Source organism: Pristiophorus japonicus, chromosome 2, assembly GCF_044704955.1.
Source record: "Pristiophorus japonicus isolate sPriJap1 chromosome 2, sPriJap1.hap1, whole genome shotgun sequence".
NCBI lineage: Eukaryota > Metazoa > Chordata > Chondrichthyes > Pristiophoridae > Pristiophorus > Pristiophorus japonicus.
In genome coordinates this window covers 282129793-282155286 of record NC_091978.1, presented here as the reverse complement: position 1 = coordinate 282155286, position 25494 = coordinate 282129793, and the positions used below count along the sequence as shown (strand labels likewise).

The window sequence follows — 25494 nt, the reverse complement described above, 5'->3', positions numbered from 1 at the left end:
GGGGAACTTTCAGGTGATGATGTTCCCATGCGCCTGCTGCCCTTGTCCTTCTAGGTGGTAGAGGTCGCGGGTTTGGGAGGTGCTGCTGAAGAAGCCTTAGCTCTGTCTATAGCATGCTGCTTCCGCTGGTTAGCATGCATGTAGTCCTGTGTTGCAGCTTCCCCAGGTTGGCACCTCATTTTTAGGTATGCCTGGTGCTGCTCCTGACATGCTCTTCTACACACCTCATTGAACCAGGGTCGGTCCCCTGGCTTGATGATAATGGTAGAGTGAGGAATACGCTGGGCAATGAGATTACATACTGTGGTGCAATATAATTCTGTTGCTGCTGATGGCCCACAGCGCCTCATGGCTGCCCAGTTTTGAGCTGCTCGATTGGTTCTGAATCTATCCAATTTAGCACGGTGGTGGTGCCACACTACACGATGGAGGGTATCCTCAGTGTGAAGATGGGACTTTGTCTCCACAAGGACTGTGCGCTGGTCCCTGCTACCAATGCTGTCATGGACAGACACATCTGTGACAGGTAGATTGGTGAGGTCGCGGTCAAGTAGGTTTTTCCCTCACCTTGGTTCTCTCACCACCTGCTGCAGTACCAGTCTGGCAGATATGTCCTTCAGGACTCTGGCAGATATGTCCTTCAGGACTCCGCCAGCTTGGTCAGTTGAGGTGCTACTGAGCCACTCTTGGTGACTGACTTTGAAGTCCCCATCCAGAGTACATTCTCTGCTCTTGCTGCCCTCAGTGCTTCTTCCAAGTGGTGTTCAACATGGAGGAGTACTGATTCATCAACTGAGGGAGGGCGGTAGATAGAAATCAGCAGGAGGTTTTCCTTGCCCATGCTTGACCTGAAGCCATGAGACAGGGGTCCAGAGTCAAAGTCGAGAACTTCTAGGACCATTCCCTCCCGACTGTATACCACTGTGCCACCAGCTCTGGTGGGTCTGTCCTGAAGGATCAAGGGAATAAACCCAGGCTTAAAAAAACAAAAAAAAATCACATACCTGAAATTAAAAAACTGCTCTCTAAACAATTTTTTAAAATACAACTCAGTGTAGTACTGAGTGCAGACCAGGAATTTTGACGTCTAGCCCCTTATGTTTAACGCTCATGTACTACTACTTGTTGCTAAATTTGCTATTACTATATCGTTACTTATAGATACTGATTATAGTCAATGCAAGCCTTAGTCTTGTTTTGCTCTTTACTTCTACATGCCATTATAAAACAGGGTGATTCCCTACCTGTCACAGGAATGTTCCCTCTCAAACTTGTAAAATCACCATCAGCACTCCTCGTCTCTAGATTCTCAGTGTCCAGATCAAATTCAGTCTGTGTTGATGTAGTGGTGGTTGAACGCCTTGGGGCAGAGAGTGTTGGCACTGGTTGTTGGTTGATTTCTCTGATCACCTGCTCATACGATGGTGGAGGCTGTAATCAACGTTTGGAAAATGAACACTCCATCAACATGACCTTTACAAAAGTAAATCTCAAATAAGCTCACCCTCTTTTACAAACAGATTTCTTACTTCTGCAGCAACAGGTTCATCGATTCTCCAGAGAGTCCGAGGATTTGAAAGTCTCAGCCCACCAGAGGTTGCACAGTTCCCTGGTGTACAGGGATACCAAGGGCTCGGTCCTATGGGCTCTGCAGATACGACTGTAATGGCTGGACGCCTGAGGGAAGATGGAAAAATTATTTTAGTGAGCCAGAATGTAGCACATATCTGTCGACACTCAAACTGAGGTAATATTTAGTGGAATTACCTAAATTCCTCAACACATTGTTGCAAACTACAATAAAGAAATCCCTTACTTGTTTGGGGAGGAGTTAAATTAATTTGGCAGGGGATGAGAACCTATGCAGAGAGACAGAGAAATAAAATGGAGTCAGAAGCAAAGGATAGAAAGGAGAATAGTAAAAGTGGAGGGCAAAAAACAAAAAGGGCCACATTACAGCAAAATTCTAAAGGGGCAAAGGGTGTTAAAAAGACAAGCCTGAAGGCTGTGTGTCTCAATGCGAGGAGTATTCGGAATAAGGTGGACGAATTAACTGCGCAGATAGCAGTTAACGGATATGATGTAATTGGCATCACAGAGACATGGCTCCAGGGGGACCAAGGCTGGGAACTCAACATCCAGGGGTATTCAACATTTAGGAAGGATAGACAGAAAGGAAAAGGAGGTGGGGTGGCATTGCTGGTTAAAGAGGAAATTAATGCAATAGTAAGGAGGGACATTAGCCTGGATGATGTGGAATTGGTATGGGTGGAGCTGCGGAATTCCAAAGGGCAGAAAACGCTAGTGGGAGTTGTGTACAGACCACCAAACAGTAGTAGTGAGGTTGGGGACAGCATCATACAAGAAATAAGGGAGGTGTGCAATAAAGGTACAGCAGTTATCATGGGCGACTTTATTCTACATATTGATTGGGCTAACCAAACTGGTAGCAATGCGTTGGAGGAGGATTTCCTGGAGTGTATTAGGGATGGTTTTCTAGACCAACATGTCGAGGAACCAACCAGAGAGCTGGCCATCCTAGACTGGGTGATGTGTAATGAGAAGGGACTAATTAGCAATCTAGTTGTGCGAGGCCCCTTGGGGAAGAGTGACCATAATATGGTAGAATTCTTTATTAAGATGGAGAATGACAGTTAATTCGGAAACTAGGGTCCTGAACTTAAGGAAAGGTAACTTCGATGGTATGAGGCGTGAATTGGCTAGAATAGACTGGCAAAGGATACTTAAAGGGTTGACGGTGGATAAGCAATGGCAAACATTTAAAGATCACATGGATGAACTTCAACAATTGTACATCCCTGTCTGGAGTAAGAATAAAACGGGGAAGGTGGCTCAACCATGGCTAACAAGGGAAATTAAGGATAGTGTTAAAGCCAAGGAAGAGGCATATAATTTGGCTAGAAAAAGTAACAAACCTGAGGACTGGGAGACATTTAGAATTCAACAGAGGAAGACTAAGGGTTTAATTAAGAGGTGGAAAATAGAGTATGAAAGGAAGCTTGCAGGGAACATAAAAACTGACTGCAAAAGCTGCAAAAGAGAAAAAGATTAGTGAAGACAAACGTAGGTCCCTTGCAGTCGGATTCAGGTGAATTTATAATGGGGAACAAAGAAATGGCAGGCCAATTGAACAAATACTTCTGTTTTGCCTTCACGAAGGAAGACACAAATAACCTTCCGAATGTACTAGGGAACAACAGGTCTAGTGAGAAGGAGGATCTGAAGGATATCCATACCAGGCAAGAAATTGTGTTTGGGAAATTGATGGGATTGAAGGCCGATAAATCCCCGGTGCCTGATAGTCTGCATCCCAGAGTACTTGAGGAAGTGGCCCTAGAAATAGTGGATGCATTGGTGATCATTTTTCAACAGTCTATTGACCCTGGATCAGTTCCTATGGACTGGAGTAGCAGCTAATGTAACACCACTTTTTAAAAAAGGAGGGAGAGAGAAAACAGGTAATTATAGACCGGTTAGCCTGACATCAGTAGTGGGGAAAATGTTGGAATCAATCATTAAGGATGAAATAGCAGCACATTTGGAAAGCAGTGACAGGATTGGACCAAGTTAGCATGGATTTATGAAAGGGAAGTCAAGCTTGACGAATCTTCTAGAATTTTTTGAGGATGTAACTAGCAGAGTGGACAAGGGAGAACCAGTGGATGTGGTGTCTTTGGACTTTCAGAAGGCTTTTGACAAGGTACCGCACAAGAGATTGGTGTGAAAAATCAAAGCGCATGGTATTGGGGGTAATGTACTGACGTGGATAGAGAACTGGTTGGCAGACAAGAAGCAGAGTTGTGATAAACGGGTCCTTTTCAGAATGGCAGGCAGTGACTAGTGGAGTGCCGCAGGGCTCAGTGCTGGGACCTCAGCTCTTTACAATATACATTAATGATTTAGATAAAGGAATTGAGTGTAATATCTCCAAGTTTGCAGATGACACTAAACTAGGTGGCGATGTGAGCTGTGAGGAGGACGCTAAGAGGCTGCAGGGTGACTTGGACAGGTTAGGTGAGTGGGCAAATGCATGGCAGATGCAATATAATGTGGATAAATGTGAGGTTATCCATTTTGGGGGCAAAAACACGAGGGCAGAATATTATCTGGATGGCGGCAGATGAGGAAAAGGGGAGGTGCAACGAGACCTGGGTGTCATGGTTCATCAGTCACTGAAAGTGGGCACGCAGGTACAGCAGGTGGTGAAGAAAGCAAATGGTATGTTGGCCTTCATAGCTAGGGGATTTCAGTATAGGAGCAGGGAGGTTTTACTGCAGTTGTACAGGGCCTTGGTGAGGCCTCACCTGGAATATTGTGTTCAGTTTTGGTCTCCTAATCTGAGGAAGGACGTTCTTGCTATTGAGAGAGTGCAGCGAAGGTTCACCAGACTGATTCCAGGGATGGCTGGGCTGTCATATGAGGAGAGACTGGATCAACTGGGCTTTTATTCACTGGAGTTTAGAAGGATGAGAGGGGATCTCATAGAAACATATAAGATTCTGACAGGACTGGACATGTTAGATGCGGGAAGAATGTTCCCGATGTTGGGGAAGTCCAGAACCAGGGGACATAGTTTTAGGATAAGGGGTAGGCCATTTAGGTCTGAGATGAGGAGAAACTTCTTCACTCAGAGTTGTTAACCTATGGAATTCCTTGCCGTAGAGAGTTGTTGATGCCAGTTCATTGGATATATTCAAGAGGGAGTTAGAAATGGCCCTTACGGCTCAGGGGATCAAGGGGTATGGAGAGAAAGCAGGAAAGGGATACTGAGGGAATGATCAGCCATGATCTTATTGAATGACGGTGCAGGCTCGAAGGGCCGAATTGCCTACTCCTGCACCTATTTTCTATGTTTCTATGTTTCTATAAGCATTTACAAAAATGGAAATCGTTGGACAAATCACTGAGTGAATCTCAAAATTCACAATTACGCTGTCTATGCTCAATTAACTGATCTCACTCAGGAGGGGCATCATGGCACAAATTAGCATCTGTGTCCTGAGGCTGAAGGGAATAAAAGAAAATCAGCTGAGGTTACTATTATGTATTTAACCCCTTGTAACCTGTATGACGCCTGACCACCAGAGGGCCCACCTGTTGGGAGTCCCAAAGGATCCCAGCATCCCTTGGGGGCACGGTATATAAGCAGGCCACCCACGAGGTACCTGCACTCTGGAGTCTTATTAAAGGAGCTAAGGTCATACTTGCTCATTGTGCACAGTAATCAGTATTAAGTGTACACCAATTGGCGACGAGGTAACGAACAACCGTGCGAAATTGCAAAGAACGGTCAGTATCCTGGAGAAGTTCTCAGAAGGGGACGATTGGGAGACCTTTGTGGAGAGTCTCGACCAATACTTTGTAGCCAACGAGCTGGGAGGGGACGAGCACGCTACCAAACGAAGGGCGATCCTCCTAACTGTCTGTGGGGCAACAACCCAAGGCCTCATGAAGAATCTCCTGGCTCTGGCAAAAACAGAGAAATCCTAAGAAGAATTGTGTACTCTTGTCCAGGAGCACCTAAATAGTATGGAAAGCCTTTTGATGGCGAGATATAGGTTCTACACGTGTCGACGATCGGTGGGCCAGGAAGTGGCGAGCTATTTCGCCGAACTAAGGCACCTCACAGGACATTGATAGTTTGAGGGATTCCGAGAACAAATGTTCAGAGACTTTTTTGTACTGGGTATTGGACAGGAGACAATCCGTCGCCAACTGTTGACTGTAGAAACTCCGAATCTAAGTAAAGCCATAACGATAGCCCAGGCATTTATGTCCACCAGCAACAACACCAAACAGATTTCGCAGAGTAAAGAAGTTTTGGCCAGTACTGTGCATAAAGGAACGTTGACTTCGAGCAGAAATTTACATGGCAGAACGTACACGCCGGCTGCTGCTGCCCGACCTCAGTTGACCCAGAGTCCGCCATTAATCGTTAATGCGAGGCATTTAACACCTTGTTGGCGTTGTGGATCATCGGCCCCATCAATGTCGCTTCAAGCACTATGCGTGCAACGGTTGCAGAACAATGGGACACCTCCAGCGAATGTGCAGGCGAGCTGCAAACCCTGCAAACCACCACGTTGCAGAGGAAGATTGATCCACTGTGGATCAGGCTGAATTGGAGACTCATATCAAGGAGGCAGAAGTGTACAGGGTACACACATTCACTACAAAATGTCCACCAATAATGTTGAAAGTTGAACTGAACGGTATTCCAGTATCTATGGAACTGGACACGGACACAAAAAGGCACACAGGCCCAAGCTCAGCCCCATTCACCAAACTAAGGACTTACACCAATGAACTAATCCCTGTAATTGGCAGTGCAGAAGTCAAAGTCTCCTATGACGGAGCAGTACACGAACTCCCGCTGTGGATTGTGCCAGGGGATGGCCTCACGTTGTTTGGCAGAAGCTGGCTGGGAAAAATCCGCTGGAACTGGGACGACATTCGAGCGCTTTTGTCTGTTGACAACTCCTCATGTGCCCAGGTTCTGAGCAAGTTTCCATCGTTGTTCGAACCAGGCATTGGAAACTTCTTGGGGACGAAAGTGCAGATCCATTTGATTCCTGGTACGCGACCCATTCACCACAAGGCAAGGGCGATACCGTACATGATGCATGAAAAAGTGGAAATTGAGCTGGACAGGCTGCAACGAGAAGGCATCATCGCGCCGGTGGAATTCACCGACTGGGCTAGTACTGATTGTCCCGGTACTTAAAGAGGACGGCACGGTTAGAATTTGTGGGGACTATAAAGTAACGATTAACCGTTTCTCGCTACAGGACCAGTACCCACTACCCAAGGCAGACGACCTATTTGCGACCGTGGCTGGAGGGAAGACGTTCACCAAGCTGGACCTGACCTCGGCCTACATGACGCAGGAGCTGGAGGAGTCTTCGAAAGGCCTCACCTGCATCAACACGCACAAAGGTCTGTGCATCTATAACCGGTGCCCATTCGGAATTCGGTGGGCCGCGGCTATCTTCCAGCGGAACATGGAGAAGTCAGGTTCTTGCACCGTGGTTTTCCAGGATGACATACTGGTTACAGGTCGGGACACCATTGAGCACTTGAAGAATCGGGAAGAGGTTCTTAGTTGGTTGGATCGCGTGGGCCTCAGGTTGAAACGCTTGAAGTGTGTTTTCTTGGCACAGGACGTCGAGTTCTTGGGAAGAAGAATCGCAGCAGACGGCATCAGGCCCACCGACGCCAAGACCAAGGCCATCAAGAACGTGCCGAGACCAGAGAACGTGATGGAGCTGCGGTCGTTCCTGGGACTCCTTAACTATTTCGGTAATTTCCTACCTGGGTTAAGCACCCTGCTAGAACCCCTACATGTGCTACTGCGCAAGGGAGATGACTGGGTATGGGGGAATTCACAAGAGGCTGCCATTAAGAAAGCCAGAAATCTGTTGTGTGCAAACAAACTGCTTGTCCTGTATAACCCTTGTAAACGATTACTGCTAGCTTGCAATGCATCGTCATACGGGGTCTGGTGTGTGTTACAATAGGCTAACGAATCGGGGATTTTGCAACCGGTCGTTTATGCGTCCAGGAGTTTGTCCAAGGCCGAAAGGGCCGACAGCATGATTGAAAAAGAGGCTCTGGCATGCGTCTACGGGGTGAAAAAAATGCACCAGTACTTATTTGGCCTCAAGTTTGAGCTTGAAATTGACCACAACCGCTCATATCGCTGTTCTGAGAGCAAAGGGATTAATACCATTGCCTCTGCCCACATCCAAAGATGGGCACTCACGCTGTCGGCATACAACCATGTAATCCGCCACAGACTGGCACAGAGAACGGTGCAGATGCTCTCAGTCGGTTGCCATTGTCCACCACCGGGGTGGAAATGGCACAGCCAGCAGACCTGCTCATGGTCATGGAGGCATTCGAGAATGAGAAGTCTCCCGTTACGGCTCGCCAGATCAGGATCTGGACTAGCCAGGATCCTTTACTGTCCTTGGTAAAAAAAAACTGTGTCCTCCACGGGAGCTGGTCCGGTGTCCCAGCGGAGATACAGGAGGCGATTAAGCCGTTCCACAGACGCAAAGACGAGTTGCCCCTGCAGGCGGACTGTCTATTGTGGGGCAATCGTGTGGTCTTGCCCAAGAAAGGCAGAGATACTTTCATATGTGAACTGCACAGCACCCACCCAGGCATTGTAATGATAAAAGCCATAGCCAGATCCCATGTGTGGTGGCCCGGCATCAACTCAGATTTAGAGTCATGCGTGCGCCAGTGCAACACTTGCTCTCAGCTGAGCAATGCACCCAGAGAGTCACCACTAAGTTTGTAATCGTGGCCCTCCAAACCGTAATCGAGGATCCACGTGGACTATGCGGGTCCATTTCTGAGCAAAATGTTTTTGGTTGTCGTGGACTCTTACTCAAAATGGATTGAATGTGCAATAATGTCAGTAAGCACGTCCACAGCCACTATTGAAAGCCTAAGAGCCATGTTTGCCACGCACGGCTTGCCTGATGTCCTCGTCAGCCATGCTTCACCAGTGCTGAATTCAAGGAATTCATGACCTGCAACGGGATCAAACACGTCACATCTGCCCCGTTCAAGCCCACACCCAACGGCCAGGCAGAACGAGCAGTTCAGACCATCAAGCAAAGCTTGAAATGAGTGTCGGAAGGCTCCCTACAGACCCGGCTGTTCCGAATGCTGCTCAGCTATCACAGCAGACCCCACTCACTCACCGGGGTTCCCCCAGCCGAGCTGCTCATGAAAAAGGTGCTAAAAACAAGGCTCTCTCTTGTCCACTCTGATCTCCATGATCATGTGAAGGGAAGCGGCATCAACAAAGTATGTATCATGACCGCACAAATTTGTCACACGATATTGAGATAAATGATCCTGTGTCTGTGCTCAATTATGGACACGGTCCCAAATGGCTCGCTGGCACGGTCACAGCCAAAGAGGGGAGTAGGGTGTTTCAGATCAAATTGGCCAATGGACAAACGTACTGAAAACATTTGGACCAAATCAAATTGCGGTTCACCAACAACCCGAAGAAGACACCACCAACTTTGACCCTCCAACACACACACACACACACAAGTGGCAACTGACATTATGGTTGACCATGATGCTGAACTCATCATCCCCAGCAGCTCAGCAAGGCCGGCTGCCCAACAGCTCAGTGAAGAACTGACCAACTCACTCACACCTGCATTTGTACTGAGACGATCGACAAGGGGGAAAAAGCCCCAGATCGTTTCAGCTTGTAAATAAGTGTACTGTTGATTTCACGGGGGAGTGATGTTATGTATTTAACCCCTTGTAACCTGTATGACACCTGACCACCAGAAGGCCCACCTGTTGGGAGTCCCAAGGGATCCCAGCATCCCTTGGGAGCACGGTATATAAGCAGGCCACCCACAAGGTACCTGCACTCTGGAGTCTTATTAAAAGGAGCTGCGGTCACACTTGCTCATGGTACACAGTACTCAGTTTCATCCTTTATTACGAGTGTACCAGTTACCATCGCTGATGTACTGAATGCTGCTGGAAAGTGTGTATGCAGTCAATGGGCAAGGACAGAACGGTCAGCAGTTTGGTTGATAGCACTTCTGGTCGAGCTGCTCTCATTTTATATTCTGAATAAATTCTGCATCCTACATACGCAAAGTAAAAGTTATTATGTGTTGTTATTGGCCACACATATATAAATAAAATATATAAAAATGTATTCAAAAGTTACTTTTTAACATTGAGTATATGTCTGAATGACCAAGACTGGAGTAACAGTCATCCAATGAAGGCCTGGCCATCACTGATCAAATGATGCAGACAAACTAATTCAGTACTTTGCTCACCATTCAGTAAAGTGTGTGCTATAATCAGTTCATCACACTGATATGCACAACACTCTTTTTTTTTTTTTAAAGTGTAACTTTGGGCCATGTCTTGAAACACTGAAGGATGTTGATAGGAAGTAGATTTGATCCTACTGAATACTCAATATTAGCCACAGCGCTATGGAGAAGCACTTGGCTTCTGCTCAGGGAATGGAAAATTGTAAGGAATTCTACCAAGACCCCGTTCCACTACTCCTGGCTCACAGTAATGCTGCCAGAGACCTGGGTACCACCTGCCCTCCTAGCTGCAGTAAGCATGTGGTCCTGGGAGATTAGAGGGGAAAAGGATGAAAGAGGGGAAAATATAAATTTTGAATGAAAAAACATGAGCTTCATACCTCCTTTCTCTCCGCAGTTCACTCTGCGATGATGTGCGACTTGATGCTAAATAAGGAAATTGGGAGAAAACAAAGAATCTGAGTAGGATTGATTAAAGTATTCACTTGCTGCTACAGGAGGGACTTGTTAATGGGAACATTCATTCAATCAACAGTATTTGTTTAGCAGGAACAAATGGATCCAGTGATATTTTTTGGCAGGACGTAGATGTTCTTATTAATTAGCATAGGGAGAGGGGGGGGGGAAGATGGAGGGGAAAGAGGGAGAGGGGGGGGGAAGAGGGAGAGGGGGGGGAAAGAGGGAGAGGGAGGGGAAAGAGGGAGAGGGAGGGGAAGAGGGAGAGGGAGGGGAAGAGGGAGGAGAGGGAAGGTCGGATCCAGTCCGGGAGCGGGAGTCGGGTCGGGTCCAGTCGGGGGGGGGGGGCGGGCACGGGTGTCGGGTCTGGTCCGGAGGCAGGGAGGGGGGGGGGGGGGGAGAGCGGGTGTCGGGTCTGGTCCGGAGGCAGGGATCGGGTGTCGGGTCTGGTCCGGATGCAGGGGCAGTGGGGGGAGCGGGTGTCGGGTCTGGTCTGGAGGCAGGGATCGGGTGTCGGGTCTGGTCCGGAGGCAGGGTGGGGGCGGGGAGCGGGTGTCGGGTCAGGTCTGGTCCGGAGGCAGGGTGGGGGCGGGGAGCGAGTGTCGGGTCTGGTCGGGAGGAAGCAGGAGCTGGCCGTGGGAGGAGCCTTATTCACGCAGCCCCACTGAGGCCATTCAGCCAGGGCTCGGGGCTGCGTGCTTCGGGCCCCTCCCACACAGTTCGGCGCCTGGAGCTACTGCACTTGCGCGCCCCACTGTAGCGCGCATGTGCAGAGGTCCCGGCACTGTTTTCAGCGCAGGGACCTGGCTCCGCCCCCCCCACAGCTCATGCTGGCTGCGCCGAGGGCCAGAGGACCTGCAAGTAGGTGGAGAATATCGAGGATTTTTTTTAGGCGCACTTTTTGGCGCGAAAAACGGGCGTCCAGGTCGGGAATGCGCCGTTCTAGGCGTGTGTGGAAACTTGGGCCCTAGATGTGGATACTAGATGACAGAAACTGATATTCCTCACCTTAATGAGTAACATTTCACTAATTCAACATTTACACTCGAGAAGACCGTGAGGGGATATTACTGAGGTATTCAAGATCAATATGTGCATCAGTAAGTTGAGCTCTGAAATATTGTTTATCATGGCACCCAGAATAATAAGACGGGGATATGGAATGAAGCTCAAAGGTGAATGGACAAATCAGATATAATCACTTCACACAGTGGGTGGTGAATGTTTGGAATGAACAAGAATACGGAGGCTGATAACATCAGTAATTTTAGAGAGTTGAATAGGCATTTGATGAAAAAGAATTAACTGAGTAATATTGGTAGTGAACACTGTATTCTATTTTTGAACTCTGGGACTGACCAGCTGGTCCAATATGGTCTTTTCCAGTCCTGTACAGTCCCATATACCTTATAATATTCACCCTCAGAAATTTTTAAAAAACTTTCAAGAAGTTACATCGTATAAAACAAGCGTGTTTTTAAGATGATGAAACACCGCTCAGTGCTCAAAGGGTTAAACGGTAGTTGGTATCCTAATTATTCCAACAGAAAGCCGAGCCTCTACATTTATGTCAGGAACACAAGAGTTTTGGCAGCTGGACATCAGCATTCCAGTTTATAATGTCCACATGGAATTTCCACAAAGAATCTTCCCTTGCCTTTGAAACTCCCCCAAACACAGTGCCCGAGACTTTTCCCTTTAAGTCCAAAGGTTAAAGTGCAGAGTTTGTCCTCCGCTACACCAGAGTTTGTTGGATCATTTGTTTGGATGTTGAAAGCCTCTGGACTCTCCTCCTTGGCACCACACCAAAGCTCTCTACAGATTGTTTTGTACGATCAGCAGCCATCGGGGTGAATTTAATGAGATTTTTTGCCTCGTCATGGACACCCCCAGCTGCACCCTGCTGCTACGCAACCTATAATATATTAAAAGGTGTTGTTTTACTTACTTCTCTTGATAGCTGCCCTTATAGTAGATAATGGTCCGTGGCTGTTTAAACAAAACACAAATGTTCAGTCATTTTGAAATACAAACTACTTATCACTGTTTTGATGAGAGTTACTTTTAAAATTAAAAAAATCCATTTTCTATTTCAATTTATGGTAATGAAACATCTGCACATTTATTATTGATTGGATGGTATGCCAGTGGTGACTGGGCTGGTTTATTAAAGTTTTGTGGCATGGGGTGGGAGGATGTGGCTTCATACATGCTATTCTCCTTCTTGTGCTCCACCGCCCCCCTGACCCAAGCAGAATTTTTTTTTAGTGCCTCCTGTTCTTGTAATCATTATATGTTTGGGGGGGGGGGAGCGAAGGAGAGGGCGGGTGGAGTTAATCACTTAAAAAAAAAACTGGGATTCATTTAAACAAACATAGAATTGTATGGTATGCCCAGTGGCTCAGGGATGGTACACTACAAACTTTGAAGAGTCCCAGTATGATTCCTGGTCTGTGCTAAGCTAACTGATCGCAACCAAACTGGGGTGGACCAAGACAATTAGCTTCAATGTCCCCCTAAGCTATCTAGTGAGCCCTGGTGGAAAGTAAGCATGTTGATATTGGAGTGCATTTACCCTACTGAGTCATTCGGGCATTTGCAGCTTCACTCTCTGCGATATCCAGATCGGGAGTGCACAAGAACTCAAGCACTCCCACTGCATGACACAATGCGGTAACATTTCCGTTGAGGTTCCCTGATCTCTCATTGTAACTTTGGTGAAAACGCCAGGGAACTGCAGTTTACACCATTTTTCCGTGGTTTCCAGCAATATTTTGCCGAAGTCAGCAGGAGATTGGAAGAATCCCCATGGAAATGTCAAGCGAGTGTGTCATACTGCCGGCACAATGTACTCATTTTCCATTCTGTGCAAGGATATGTAATAAACTGAAACATTTGGTGTTATATTTCACATCGATTCAGAAATCTAAAAGATGTCCTTGAAAAGGGTCAACAGTTTTAATCATACACAGTAACCAGCAGCAAAAAAGAAAAACAAGGAGCGTTCAAGAAACCAGTTTAATAAAAAACATCAATACTTCACAGTTGGCTTGGATAGGTTTCATTACTCAGCTGAGAATTGAAAAGTTGGAGAACTTCTGCATCAGCCCAGAATATTGTCTCCAAATAGGATGCCACTTTCCCAGAAAAATCTCTGACTCTTACAGCTTGTTTTTGGTTTGTATATTAGGATTGCCTTATCCAGAGTAGTATTATTACTGTCCTCGTTCCTTCTAACTTACTGATCAAAATTCTTTCTTTGCATATATTTTTCTAATTGCCTTATAAACTTGCTTGCTTTTTCCTGCCAAAGAACAAATCCCATTTGAATTACCAATCTTAATAGCCCAGTTTTCCATCAGCTCACTCACTTCTCTTGGCATACGGTTAGTTCTGAATCCTGGAACAGAATGACACCCATGAAACAAACAGCAAAACAGCTGTGCAAGGCTGCGAATGGCTGCCGGAATTCATACAGGGAGAATGCTGTTTTGCCGGTCTGGGATTCCAACAATGAGGGCAGCACCCTCTGCGACACTCGTGGAATTTCCCTGTAACCTGCTGCGAGTTATTATCTATTAATCCTGAAGCAATGGCAGCATAGAAGCAGACACTAAGGCACTCAAGCAATGAAAGTCTGGAACTCTATCTCTCACACACATTCTAAGCTGTACTTCCAAATCATATAAAATACTAATATGAAGGAAGCTGTTCATGGGTGCAATGTAATGTAAAGGTTATAGTATTTACTCCTACTATTTATGACATTATCTGATTAAGTGTTAGGCATTTAGACCATGCATGAAGTCCAACTGTTTCTCTCTCTTTCTGGATAATTTTCATTGTCTTAACATAAACCTGGTGTTGCTGCAGAACAATACACACTTTCACCACATTTCAAAACATATTTCACCCAAGTGTCAACCTGGCTATCTTCATTGCGTCACTTTACCTTCCTGTTTTACTGACTTGTTGCTTTCCATTCCAATTAGTCAATTGATCCCTGTCTTTGCTTGCCAGCTGAGCAGTTGGTCTCTTGCTCGTCTCACCATTCTCCTTCTTAGTTTGCCCTCTTCCTTCTCCCAGCCTGGCCCATGGTCTCCATCACTGCTCTGTACAAGTGCTCTCAGCTCAAAGATGGCAATACAGCTCCAAAATATATAATTCCTCCAGTTTACAGCAGAGCAGAATTGAATTGTCAGTGCCTCTCTGATCTTTTGTTTCTCATTCTTTCCAAACTCCAAACGCACATCCTCCTACAATGCACTTGCTCCTCCCTATATCCTGACTGTTGGAACAGATTCATCCCACAATCTCCTGTTCTAATTAATTTTTAGAACACTGGAATGTCTTACTTCCCTTAGTCTTTCCTTCCTCTCATATTCTTCAAGCTTTTAAAACCCAAGCTTACTGCCACATAATCACAACCTCCTGATTCACCTCATCTTCCTTATTTTCTTCAATTCTCATGGGGGCCAAAATTGCTTTCTGCTGGAAACAGGGCATACCTACCCGATTTCTCATGTTATTATTGGCGCGGTGGAACTAAGTTCCGCTCTTTGGCTTTTTTTTTTCCCCGGCTGACCGGAGATCGGTCATAATGGGGGTGGAAGTGCACTGGTGAGCACACTAGAGGGGCGGAAGTTGGGGGCGGGCGGAGTAATGGCCGCTGGCAGTCATCAGCATAACGCTGATGATGTCATCATGGTGCTGCATCGCCATGGTTCTTCCCTTCACTTAAGGGGGAGAGCCTGCGCGATTGTTTAAGTTCGGTCCACAGGGCCACCAGGGAGGGTTTCAGCCAGGCCAAGAGGGGGTGCCAGGTTGCTTGTTGGCAGCCCTCCTGAACCCGGGAGCATAACTGTCTGCCCGACATGGCAGTCGGCTGACCAGAAAAAAAAACATGGTGGCAGCGGCAGTAGGTCCTCCCCTTTAATGGAAGCCGCACCGCCATTTTACAAGGACTACAGCCTCACTGCACCGGCAGAAAAAAGCAGCCTTTGGCACTGCGGAGGCAGGGGAGGGGGGGAGCAAGTTTTTTTTTGGTGGAATTTTGCATCGGGGGGGGGGTGGGAATATCAGTGGTGCGCACTGTTATGACACACTTAGGACGGATCGGCAGCAGCGGAGTAGTGGGGGGGGGGGGGGGGGGGAGGAGGGAAGTGGGTCACTGCCAGAAGCGGAATTTAAAAAATGCCAGCCATTACACGAAAAGTCAGCGGCCACTGCACTCTGCAGCATGGCTGCCGATTTCGTCGGTAACGGGTCTTAACGTGAGGGGCAATTTTGGCTCCATGGTGTCCTATGGGCTTTGGTACTTCAACTTCGTTTACCGAGTCCAAGCTAACACTGGTGAACAATTCAGAAATTATTCCCCCACTTAACATGTGATTTAGTCCAGAAATAGTTAGCACTTCCATTCAGGTAGTGGAAGCAGAGGATCTGAATCAAAGCCATTTTAGGCACCACACAGTAATACACCATACAACAACTTTAATGTAGTGAAATGCCCCAAGGCACTTCACAAGAGTATTATGAGATAAAAAAATGTGACACAAATTTGATACAAATCATATCATGTAACGGTGGGCAGTAATAGTGATTTAGAAGATGACAAAGAGTGAGAGTCGTGATGAGAGGACAGGTGAGATAGGTGATGGAACAACTAGTATAATGATGCAATATAAGCCAGGATTCAGACATATACAAAAAAATTTTTAAAGCACACAAAGTGCAAAAAGCTGGTCACATCAACCTCTGTTGCATGTAACTAGGCTGTCTCAGCCTCCGCATGGAACACTCCCACCCCAAGTTACAATTGGGGCTTATATTTTATTGGCAGAGAGAGAAAAAAAACTCTAATTTTAGATCTTCAAAAGCTGGTGGTTGCATTTTTCACCAAAATTACAAAGCCAGCTCTGAAGGCGAAGAATACGAATTACATTCCAGTTTAAGTGTATTATAACATTTCTCACACTATTCTCACTGCAAAACCTAACTGTCCCACATCTTCAATCTGTGGAAAAGGTCCAGCAAGATGCTACAGTTGGCCATTCTCCAATTGAAGCATTTTTCACAAAAGCTCTGCAGAATAAAGCCACATCCACCTTAGAATTATTTTTCCATTTTTTCTAAGCTTTACACAACCAAATAGAGGCTGTTATCTCAATTCTTAATACAATCCCTGTTCACAGACTAGATACTATTAACTGTTGCAACAAAAGCAACTTGCATTTATATAGTGCCTTTAATGTAGTAAAATATTCCAAGGCGCTTCACAGGAGCGTTATCAAACAAAATTTGACACCGAGCCACATAAGAGGGTATTAGGGCAAAGAGGTAGGTTTTAAGGAGCACCTTAAAGAAGGAAAGAGAGGTAGAGAGCAGAGAGGCTTAGGAAGGGAATTCCAGAGTTTAGGGCCTCGGCAGCTGAAGGCATGGCCGCCAATGGTGGAGCAATTAAAATAGGGGATGCACAAGAGGTCAGAATTGGAGGAGCGCAGATATCTCAGAGGGTTGAGGGGCTGGAGAAGGTTACAGGGATAGGGAGTCATAGGCGAAGTCATGGAGGGATTTGGAAAAAAGGATGAGAATTTTAAAATCAAGGTGTTGCTTAACCGGGAGCCAATGTAGGTCAGCGAGCCCAGGTATAATGGGTGAACGGGACTTGGTGCAAGTTAGGATAAGGGCAGCAGAGTTTTGGATGAGCTTAAATTAATGGAAGGTGGAAGATGGGTGGCCAGCCAGGAATGCATTGGAATAGTCAAGTCTGGAGGTAACAAAGGCATGGATGAGGGTTTCAGCAGATCAGTTGAGGCAGAGGTGGTGTTGGGTAATGTTACAAAGGTGGAAATAGGCAGTCGTAGTGATGGCGCTGATGTGTGGCCAGAAGCTCATCTTGGGGTCACATATGACACCAAGGTTGTGAGCACTCTGGTTTAGCCTCAGACAGTTGCCAGGGAGAGGGATGGGGTTGGGGCTAGGGAATAGCGTTTGTGGCGTGGATTGAAGACAAGGGCTTCGATCTTCCAAATATTTAGATGGATGAAATTTTTGCTCAACCAGTACAGGAAGTCGGACAAGCTGTCTGATAATTTAGAGACAGTGGAGGGGTCGAGAGAGGTGGTGGTGAGGTGGAGCTGGGTGTTGTCAGCATACATGTGGAAGCTGACGTTGTGTTTTCGGACGATGTCGCCAAGGGGCAGCATGTAGGTGAGAAATAGGAGGGGACAAAGGTTGGATTCTTCGGGGAAAACCAGAGGTAATCGTGCGGGAGCTTAAAGAGAAGCCATTGGAGGTGATTCTCTGGCTTTGATGGTTAGGTAACAATGGAACTAGATGAGTGCCGTCCCACCCCGCAACAATGGTGCAATGGAGGAGAGGCGTTGGAGCAAGATGGTGTGGTCAACCGTGAGAAAGTCTGCAGAGAGGTCGAGAAGGGTGGATTGTGACAAGGCAGACATCATTCAACAAATGTGCCAACCTGGGGAAGCTGCAACATGCACGCTAAAAAGCAGAAGCAGCATGCTATACACAGAGTAAGCGATCCCACAATCAAAGGATTCGATCAAAGCTCTGCAGTACTGCCACATCCAATCATGAATGGTGGTGGACCAGCAGGTGAGTGCAAAAGAAAAGGTATTTGCAACGGTCTTCAGCCAGAAGTGCCGAGTGGGTAATCCATTTCGGCCTCCTCCTGAGGTCCCTACCATCACAGAAACCAGTCTTTGGCCAATTTGATTCACTCCATGTGATATCAAGAAACAGCTGAGCGCACTGGATACAGCAAAGGCTATGGGATCTGACAACATCTCGACTGTTGTGCTGAAGACCTGCGCTCCAGAACTAGCCGCTCCTCTAGCCAAGCTGCTCTAGTACAGCTACAACACTGGCATCTACCCGACAATGTGGAAAACCGCCCAGGTATGTCCTGTCCACAAAAAGCAGGACAAATCTATTCCATCCAATTACCACCCATCAGTCTACTCCCAATCATCAGCAAAGTGATAGAAAGTATCGTTGACGGTGCTATCAAGCGGCATTTTCTCACCAATAACCTGCTCACCGATGCTCAGTTTGGGTTCCGCCAGAACCACTCGGCTCTAGACCTCATTACAGCCTTGGTCCAAACATGGACAAAAGAGCTGAATTCCAGAGTTGAGATGAGATGAGAGTGACTGCTATTGACATCAAGGCAGCATTTGACCGAGTGTGGCATCAAGGAGCCCTAGTAAAATGGAGTCACTGGGAATCAGGGGGAAACTCTCCACTGGCTGGAGTCATACCTAGCATAAAGGAAGATGGTTGTTGGAAGTCAATTATCTCAGCCCCTGGATATCGCTACAGGAGTTCCTCAGGGCAGTGTCCTAGGTCCAACCATCTTCAGCTGCTTCATCAATCACCTTCCCTCCATCATAAGGTCAGAAGTGGGGATGTTCGCTGATGACTGCACAGTGTTCAGTTCCATTCGCAACTCCTCGGATAATGAAGCAGTCCATGCCTGCATGCAGCAAGACCTGGATGACATTTAGGCTTGGGCTGATAAGTGGCAAGTAACATTTGTGCCACATAAGTGCTAGGCAATGACCATCTTCAACAAGAGTCTAACCACCGCCCCTTGACAGTCAACGGCATTACCATTGCTGATTCCCCCACCATCAACATCCTGGGGGACACCATTGACAAGAAACCTGGAACAGCCACATAAATACTGTGGCAAGAGCAGGTCAGAGGCTCGGTATTCTGCGGCGAGTGTCTCACCTCCCGACTCCCCAAAGCCTTTCCACCATCCACAAGGCACAAGTCAGCAGTGTGATGGAATACTGTCCACTTGCCTGGATGAGTGCAGCTTGAACAACACTCAAGAAGGTCGACACCATCCAGGACAAAGCAGACCACTTTATTGGCACTCCATCCACCATCTTAAACATTCACTCCCTCCACCAATGGCTGCAGTGAGTACCATTCACAAGATGCACTGCAGCAACTCGCTAAGGCTTCTTTGACAGCACCTCCCAAACCTGCGTCCTCTATCACCTTGAAGGACAAGGGCAGCAGGTGCATTGGAACACCACCACCTCTAAGTTCCCTTCCAAGTCACACACCATTCTGACTTGGAAGTATATCGCTGTTCCTTCATAGTCGCTGGGTCAAAATCCTGGAACTCCCTCCCCAACACCACAGTAGGAGTACCTTCACCATACAGACGCTCGGCCTTTTGGCTAAGATCATGCGTAACTGACCTGACAGGGGAGTAACCATGACCCCAACGTGGTTCTCCCTGGATCAGGAAGGTGATTCTCCTATGCTTTTTGGAAATAGGAGGTGGGTGGGGTGGCTTGACCCATCCACCTCCACGGAGGTGTGTGGGGGGCCTGACCCATCCACCTCCATGGCACGAACCTGGTATTGCAGTACTTCCAGGAATGGTGCAGTGGCTCTAGGCCTTTTGGCTAAGAGCATTGGCGCAGAGTGATCCTTGATGTGTGCAAGGTGACCTCTGGCGTTTGTGATTTGACAAAGAATTGGAAAGATTGGCAACGAATAAAAAAAAAATACAGACTGCAGTGGTTCAAGAAGGTGGTTCACCACCACCTTTTCAAGAGCAATTAGGGATGGACAATAAATGCTGGCCTTGTCAACGACGCCCACATCCCATGAATTAATTTTTTTAAGTGGGAAACCAGAGTCACTGGTACTGGAGAAATTAATAGCTACATTTACATATCACATGGTAGAAACACACACACTAGTTACAGGCTCGTGTGAAATTTCCACAAAGTAAACCCTTTTCTTTCAACATAACAAAAAAGGCCAAGGTCAATGGAACTTCAAAAGGGAGCTTGACATCAGCAATTGCAGATTCAAGATTCATTGTCGACTCTTAAACTGACCGGATGATAATTACATTTATTTTTTTTTAAACTTTCAATTCAGTAACTATTAAATGTTCAAACTGTATGGGCAATCTCAGGTGCAAATCTAAATTGGTTGGTGATAACATCAAACTAGTTAAAAATTTGAAAAACAAAAAAAGCAACCACTCAAAATATCATTGTGTTCCAAAAGGTCAGATGAAAATCATTAAACTCTATGTTCTGTACCACCAGATATCCTGTCCTGTTGTTGCAACAACAGTCCCCATTAGAAAACAAGTGCTAGTTTTTCAGGACATTCAGTACAGATTGGATGAAACAATTGTTCAGGGAACAAAATGAGGAACTCCAGGATTTTCAGGGCTGTGCAAATTACATGGTATTTTACAGACCAAGCTTCAATCATTCCTCTATATTCCTGTCGCTAATCTGGGTCTGCTGTTGATACCTTCTTGGATTCAGTGGCATCAGTCGCTCTTGAAAGCAGATCCCACATCACTCACATTCTGGAGTTGACTCTCGCTGCCCAATATCTACTTGAACAATAGCATAACCAAGGGCTGTAACATCCTTGTGATATGAACTCGATGTTTGCGGCTATTGCATATCTCTCCACATGCTTCTCCAACCTTTTTGGAGGCAGACTGAAAAAAACACCTGGTAAGACGAGGCTCAATATGAATCGTTAAACTGCTTTATTTCACAGGAAGTGAACATATAGAGCAACAGTTATTGCTGGGGGTCATGTATTGACATGGATAGAGAACTGGTTGGCAGACAGGAAGCAGAGAGTTGGGATAAACGGGTCCTTTTCAGAATGGCAGACAGTGACTAGTGGGGTACTGCAAGGTTCAGTGCTGGGACCCCAGCTATTTACAATATACATCAATGATTTAGATGAAGGAATTGAGTGTAATATCTCCAAGTTTGCAGATGACACTAAGTTGGGTGGCTGTGTGAGCTGTGAGGAGGATGCTAAGAGGCTGCAGGGTGACTTGGACAGGTTAAGTGAATGGGCAAATGCATGGCTGATGCAGTATAATGTGGATAAATGTGAGGTTATCCACTTTGGGGGCAAAAACACGAAGACAGAATATTGTCTGAATAGCGGCAGATTAGGAAAAGGGGAGGTGCAACGAGACCTGGGTGTCATGGTACATCTGTCATTGAAAGTTGGCATGCAGGTACAGCAGGCGGTGAAGGTGGCAAATGGCATGTTGGCCTTCATAGCTAGGGGATTTGAGTATAGGAGCAGGGAAGTCTTACTGCAGTTGTACAGGGCCTTCGTGAGGCCTCACCTGGAATATTGTGTTCAGTTTTGGTCTCCTAATCTGAGGAAGGACGTTCTTGCTATTGAGGGAGTGCAGCGAAGGTTCCAGACTGATTCCCGAATGGCAGGACTGACATAGAGGAGAAACTGAATCGACTGGGCCTGTACTCACTGGAGTTTAGAAGAATGAGAGGGGATCTCATAGAAACATTAAAAATTCTGACGGGACTGGATAGGTTAGATGCAGGAAGAATGTTCCCAATGTTGGGGAAGTCCAGAGCCAGGGGTCACAATCTAAAGATAAGGGGTACGCCATTTAGGACTGAGATGAGAAGAAACTTCTTCACTCAGAGAGTTGTTAACCTGTGGAGTTCCCGACCGCACAGAGTTGTTGATGCCAGTTCATTAGATATATTGAAGAGGGAGTTAGATATGGCCCTTACGGCTAAAGGGATCAAGGGGTATGAAGAGAAAGCAGTAAAGGGGTATGGAGGTGAATGATCAGCCATAATCTTATTAAATGGTGATGCAGGCTCGAAGGGCCGAATGGCCTACTCCTGCACCTAGTTTCTATGTTTCTATTGCCCAGGAGTTGCTCCGTTTTTTTGGGAGCAACTTGATTTTTCTGGAGCATCCTAAAAATCCCCATTCTGCACATTCAATTTGCGGCAGTGTAAGTGAGTTGGTTAGGATTTTTTTCAAAAGGGCGTTTAGCCAGCCACCTACGCCCGTTTTGACCATTTAGGCCACTTTGGACAGCTAATAGTTACTCCAAACTAACTTAGGCCAGCGTATGTGGCCACTTGTGGCCGCACAGAAAACCCTTGTGGAGAGTTAAGAAATCAATACAGCTAGGCGCTTAATGACATGACTAAAGAATGTGAATAGGATCAAACAGCTATACAGAACATCATATGACAAACTTCTCAAAGTGAATTTACTATACAACAGAAGCATTCATGGAAGGTTAAACTACAAAAATAAAAGTAAAGAGACAAAACATATTGACATCATTTTTTCAAAATATCCAAACAAAAAATAGAAGTACCTACTGCTCGTAATTCTTATGTAGTAAAGTATTTTCATCAACAGGGTTAAGGAAAGTCTTGAGTAAGCTCATTAAAATTACTGGCTACACAGTTATCACACCCCCCCACCCCCAGATCAAAATTCGCCCCTCCCCCCGGATCAAAACTCTTTCGCCCCCCCTCCCCCCGATTGAAACTCTCCTCCTCCCCCCCCCCACCCCTCCCGCCCCGATCAAAACTCTCCTCCTCCTCCCCCGCCCCACCCCGGATCAAAACTCTCTCCTTTCCCCGCCCCCCCATCCCCCCTCCTCCTCCCCCCCATCAAAACTCCCCCCCCCACCCCACCAGATCAAAACTCTCCTCCCCGCACCCTCCGGATCAAATCTCTTTCCGCACCAACCTGTTTGTTGTAGCCTTAGCTGGGGAAAGTAGTGGGCCAGCCTGCGCGGCAGGCCACTCAGCATCGTTTCCCACGCTACAGCACGCATCATCATCATCATCGGCAGGAGCTACTGCACGAACGCTCCAGTGCGCATGCGGAGACCTGCCAGCACTGTTTTACAGGCAGGGTCCTAGCTCCGACCCTAAATCGACAGACCACGCTGCGCCAAGCCATGGGAGAGGCCAGAGCGGCCAGAATCCGGAGACATCGTTTTGGCGCCCTTTTCAGCCCACAAAGTTGCCGCATCTCTGATGAGTGCACCAAAAAAATCGGGTGGGCCAATTTTGAGCCCCATCAGACTCATTTAATTCAAATCGGTACAACTGGTCTTTGTGCTGTAATACAAATTATTGAACACGCTATGTTTCCCCACATTGGTGCTTCGTCTTGCTTGATGTTAATAGAATAACTATCCTTGCGCATTGCCCTAGAGAGCCTGGCCAAAGTTTACCCTCGGGTTTTCCAGTTAAAAATGTCCATTTCATCTTTCTATGCACAACTAGAATGGAATGCCTGCCAGACAAATCACTGCGAAGTGCCTGGGATCAGAGACATCTGTGAGGAGTTTAATAATTACAGAGACAGGCTAACGAATTGCAATCTTTGGGGAAACTTCTTCAATGTCTAGCCTATTAGCATATTAACCATATTTTGTCTTCGTGCTCTTGTTTTTCTAAACGTGTAAATATATTTTGCTTTTAAAACCAATCATTTCAAAATGACTTCTCCCCCTCCCACTTTCTGTGGAAAAATGGTCAAAAAGATCCTGAAATATGGGAATTCTGGCTATAAATATTGAACCTGTTGCACCTTACAATATTAAATATTTTTCCAAGGCTTATTGTATGTGTAACATGCAATAACTCGTAATATCAGTAACACTTTATTTTTAAGCAGATGCTTCTCTTTTCTATATTTTCTTTTTCTTTTCTTGTCAGTAGGTAATCTTTGGCATTGTTGCCAAATTAAGTTAATTTAAGGGTTAAGTCATGGCAGGAGAGCCCAGACCCGTGTCATGATCCTCCTGTGCTATGTGGGAAATCAGGGACGCTTCCAGTGTCCCTGAGTACTATGTATGCAGGAAGTGTGTCCAGCTGCAGCTCCTGACAGACCGCATTGCGGCACTGGAGCTGCGTATGGATTCACTCTGGAGCATTTACGATGCTGGGGATGTCATGAATAGCACGTTTAGTGAGTTGGTCACACTGCAGGTAAAGGTTACAAAGGCAGATAGGGAATGGGTGACCAGCAGGAAGAGCAGGGGAAGGAAGGTAGTGCAGGGGTCCCCTGCAGTTATCTCCCTCCAAAACAGATATACCGTTTTGGGTACTGTTGGGGGAGATGGCTCATCAGGGGAAGGCAGCAGCAGCCAAGTTCATGGCACCGTGGGTGGCTCTGCTGTACAGGAGGGCAGGAAAAAGAGTGGGAGAGCTATAGTGATAGGGGATTCTATTGTAAGGAGAATAGAGAGACGTTTCTGCGGCCACAGACGAGACTCCAGAATTGTATGTTGCCTCCCTGGTGCAAGGGTCAAGAATGTCTCGGAGTTGCTGCAGGGCATTCTGGATGGAGAGGGGGAACAGCCAGCTATTGTGGTGCATATAGATACCAACGCTATAGATAAACAATGGGATGCGGTCCGACAAGCTGAATTTAGGGAGCTAGGAGTTAAATTAAAAAGCAGGACCTCAAAGGTAGTAATCTCAGGATTGCTATCAGTGCCACATGCTAGTCAGAGTAGAAATAGCAGGATAGCTAAGATGAATGCGTGGCTTGAGGAGTGGTGCAGGAGGGAGGGATTCAAATTCCTGGGGCATTGGAACCGGTTCTGGGGGAGGTTGGAACAGTACAAACCGGTCGGTCTGCACCTGGGCAGGACAAGAACCGATGTCTAAGGCGGAGTGTTTCCTCGTGCTGTTGGGGAGGGTTTAAACTAATATGGCAGGGGGATGGGAATCTACGCAGGGAAGCAGATCGAAATAAAAAGGGGGCAGAAGCAAAAAGTAGGAAGGAGAAAAACAAGAGTGGAGGGCAGAGAAATCAAGGGCAAAAATCAAAAAGGGCCACATTACAACATAATTCTAAAAAGGTCAAAGAGTGTTAAAAAAAACAAGCCTGAAGGCTCAGAGTTTCAATGTGAGGAGCATTCGTAATAAGGTGGATTAATTAACTGCGCAGATAGCTGTTAATTATAACGGATATGATGTAATTGGGATTACGGAGACATGGCTCCGGGGTAACCAGGCTGGGAATTCAACATCCAGGGGTATTCAATATTCAGGAAGGATAGACGGGAAGAAAAAGGAGATGGGATAGCATTACTGGTTAAAGAGGAGATTAACGCAATAGTAAGGAAGGACATTAGTTTGGATGATGTGGAATCTATAGGGGTCGAGCTGCGAAACACCAAAGGGCAGAAAACATTAGTGGGAGTTGTGTACAGACGACCAAACAGTAGTAGGGAGATTGGGCATGACATCAAACAGGAAACATAGAAAATAGGTGCAGGAGTAGAACATTCGGCCCTTCGAGCCTGCACCATCATTCGATAAGATCATGACTGATCATT

At 46.5% G+C, this 25494-nt stretch overlaps 1 protein-coding gene and 1 pseudogene across 8 annotated transcripts in view; one reads left to right on the top strand and one right to left on the bottom strand.

The window, feature by feature from the left end:
• sh3d19 (SH3 domain containing 19) overlaps positions 1-25494 on the bottom strand; it is a 213543-nt gene that overhangs the window by 82437 nt on the left and 105612 nt on the right. For 7 of the 8 annotated variants that reach the window (XM_070871449.1, XM_070871453.1, XM_070871455.1 and 4 more), the window contains 4 exons: positions 12259-12299; positions 10235-10280; positions 1530-1677; positions 1245-1431 (listed from right to left, as the gene is read on the bottom strand). In XM_070871449.1, the coding sequence (XP_070727550.1) occupies positions 1245-1431; positions 1530-1677; positions 10235-10280; positions 12259-12299 (422 nt within the window). Of the gene's footprint in view, positions 1-1244; positions 1432-1529; positions 1678-10234; positions 10281-12258; positions 12300-14279; positions 14470-25494 lie in introns of those variants that run through there. The other variant, XM_070871452.1, reaches the window with a different exon arrangement.
• Positions 19512-19749, top strand: LOC139252576 (U2 spliceosomal RNA; annotated as a pseudogene).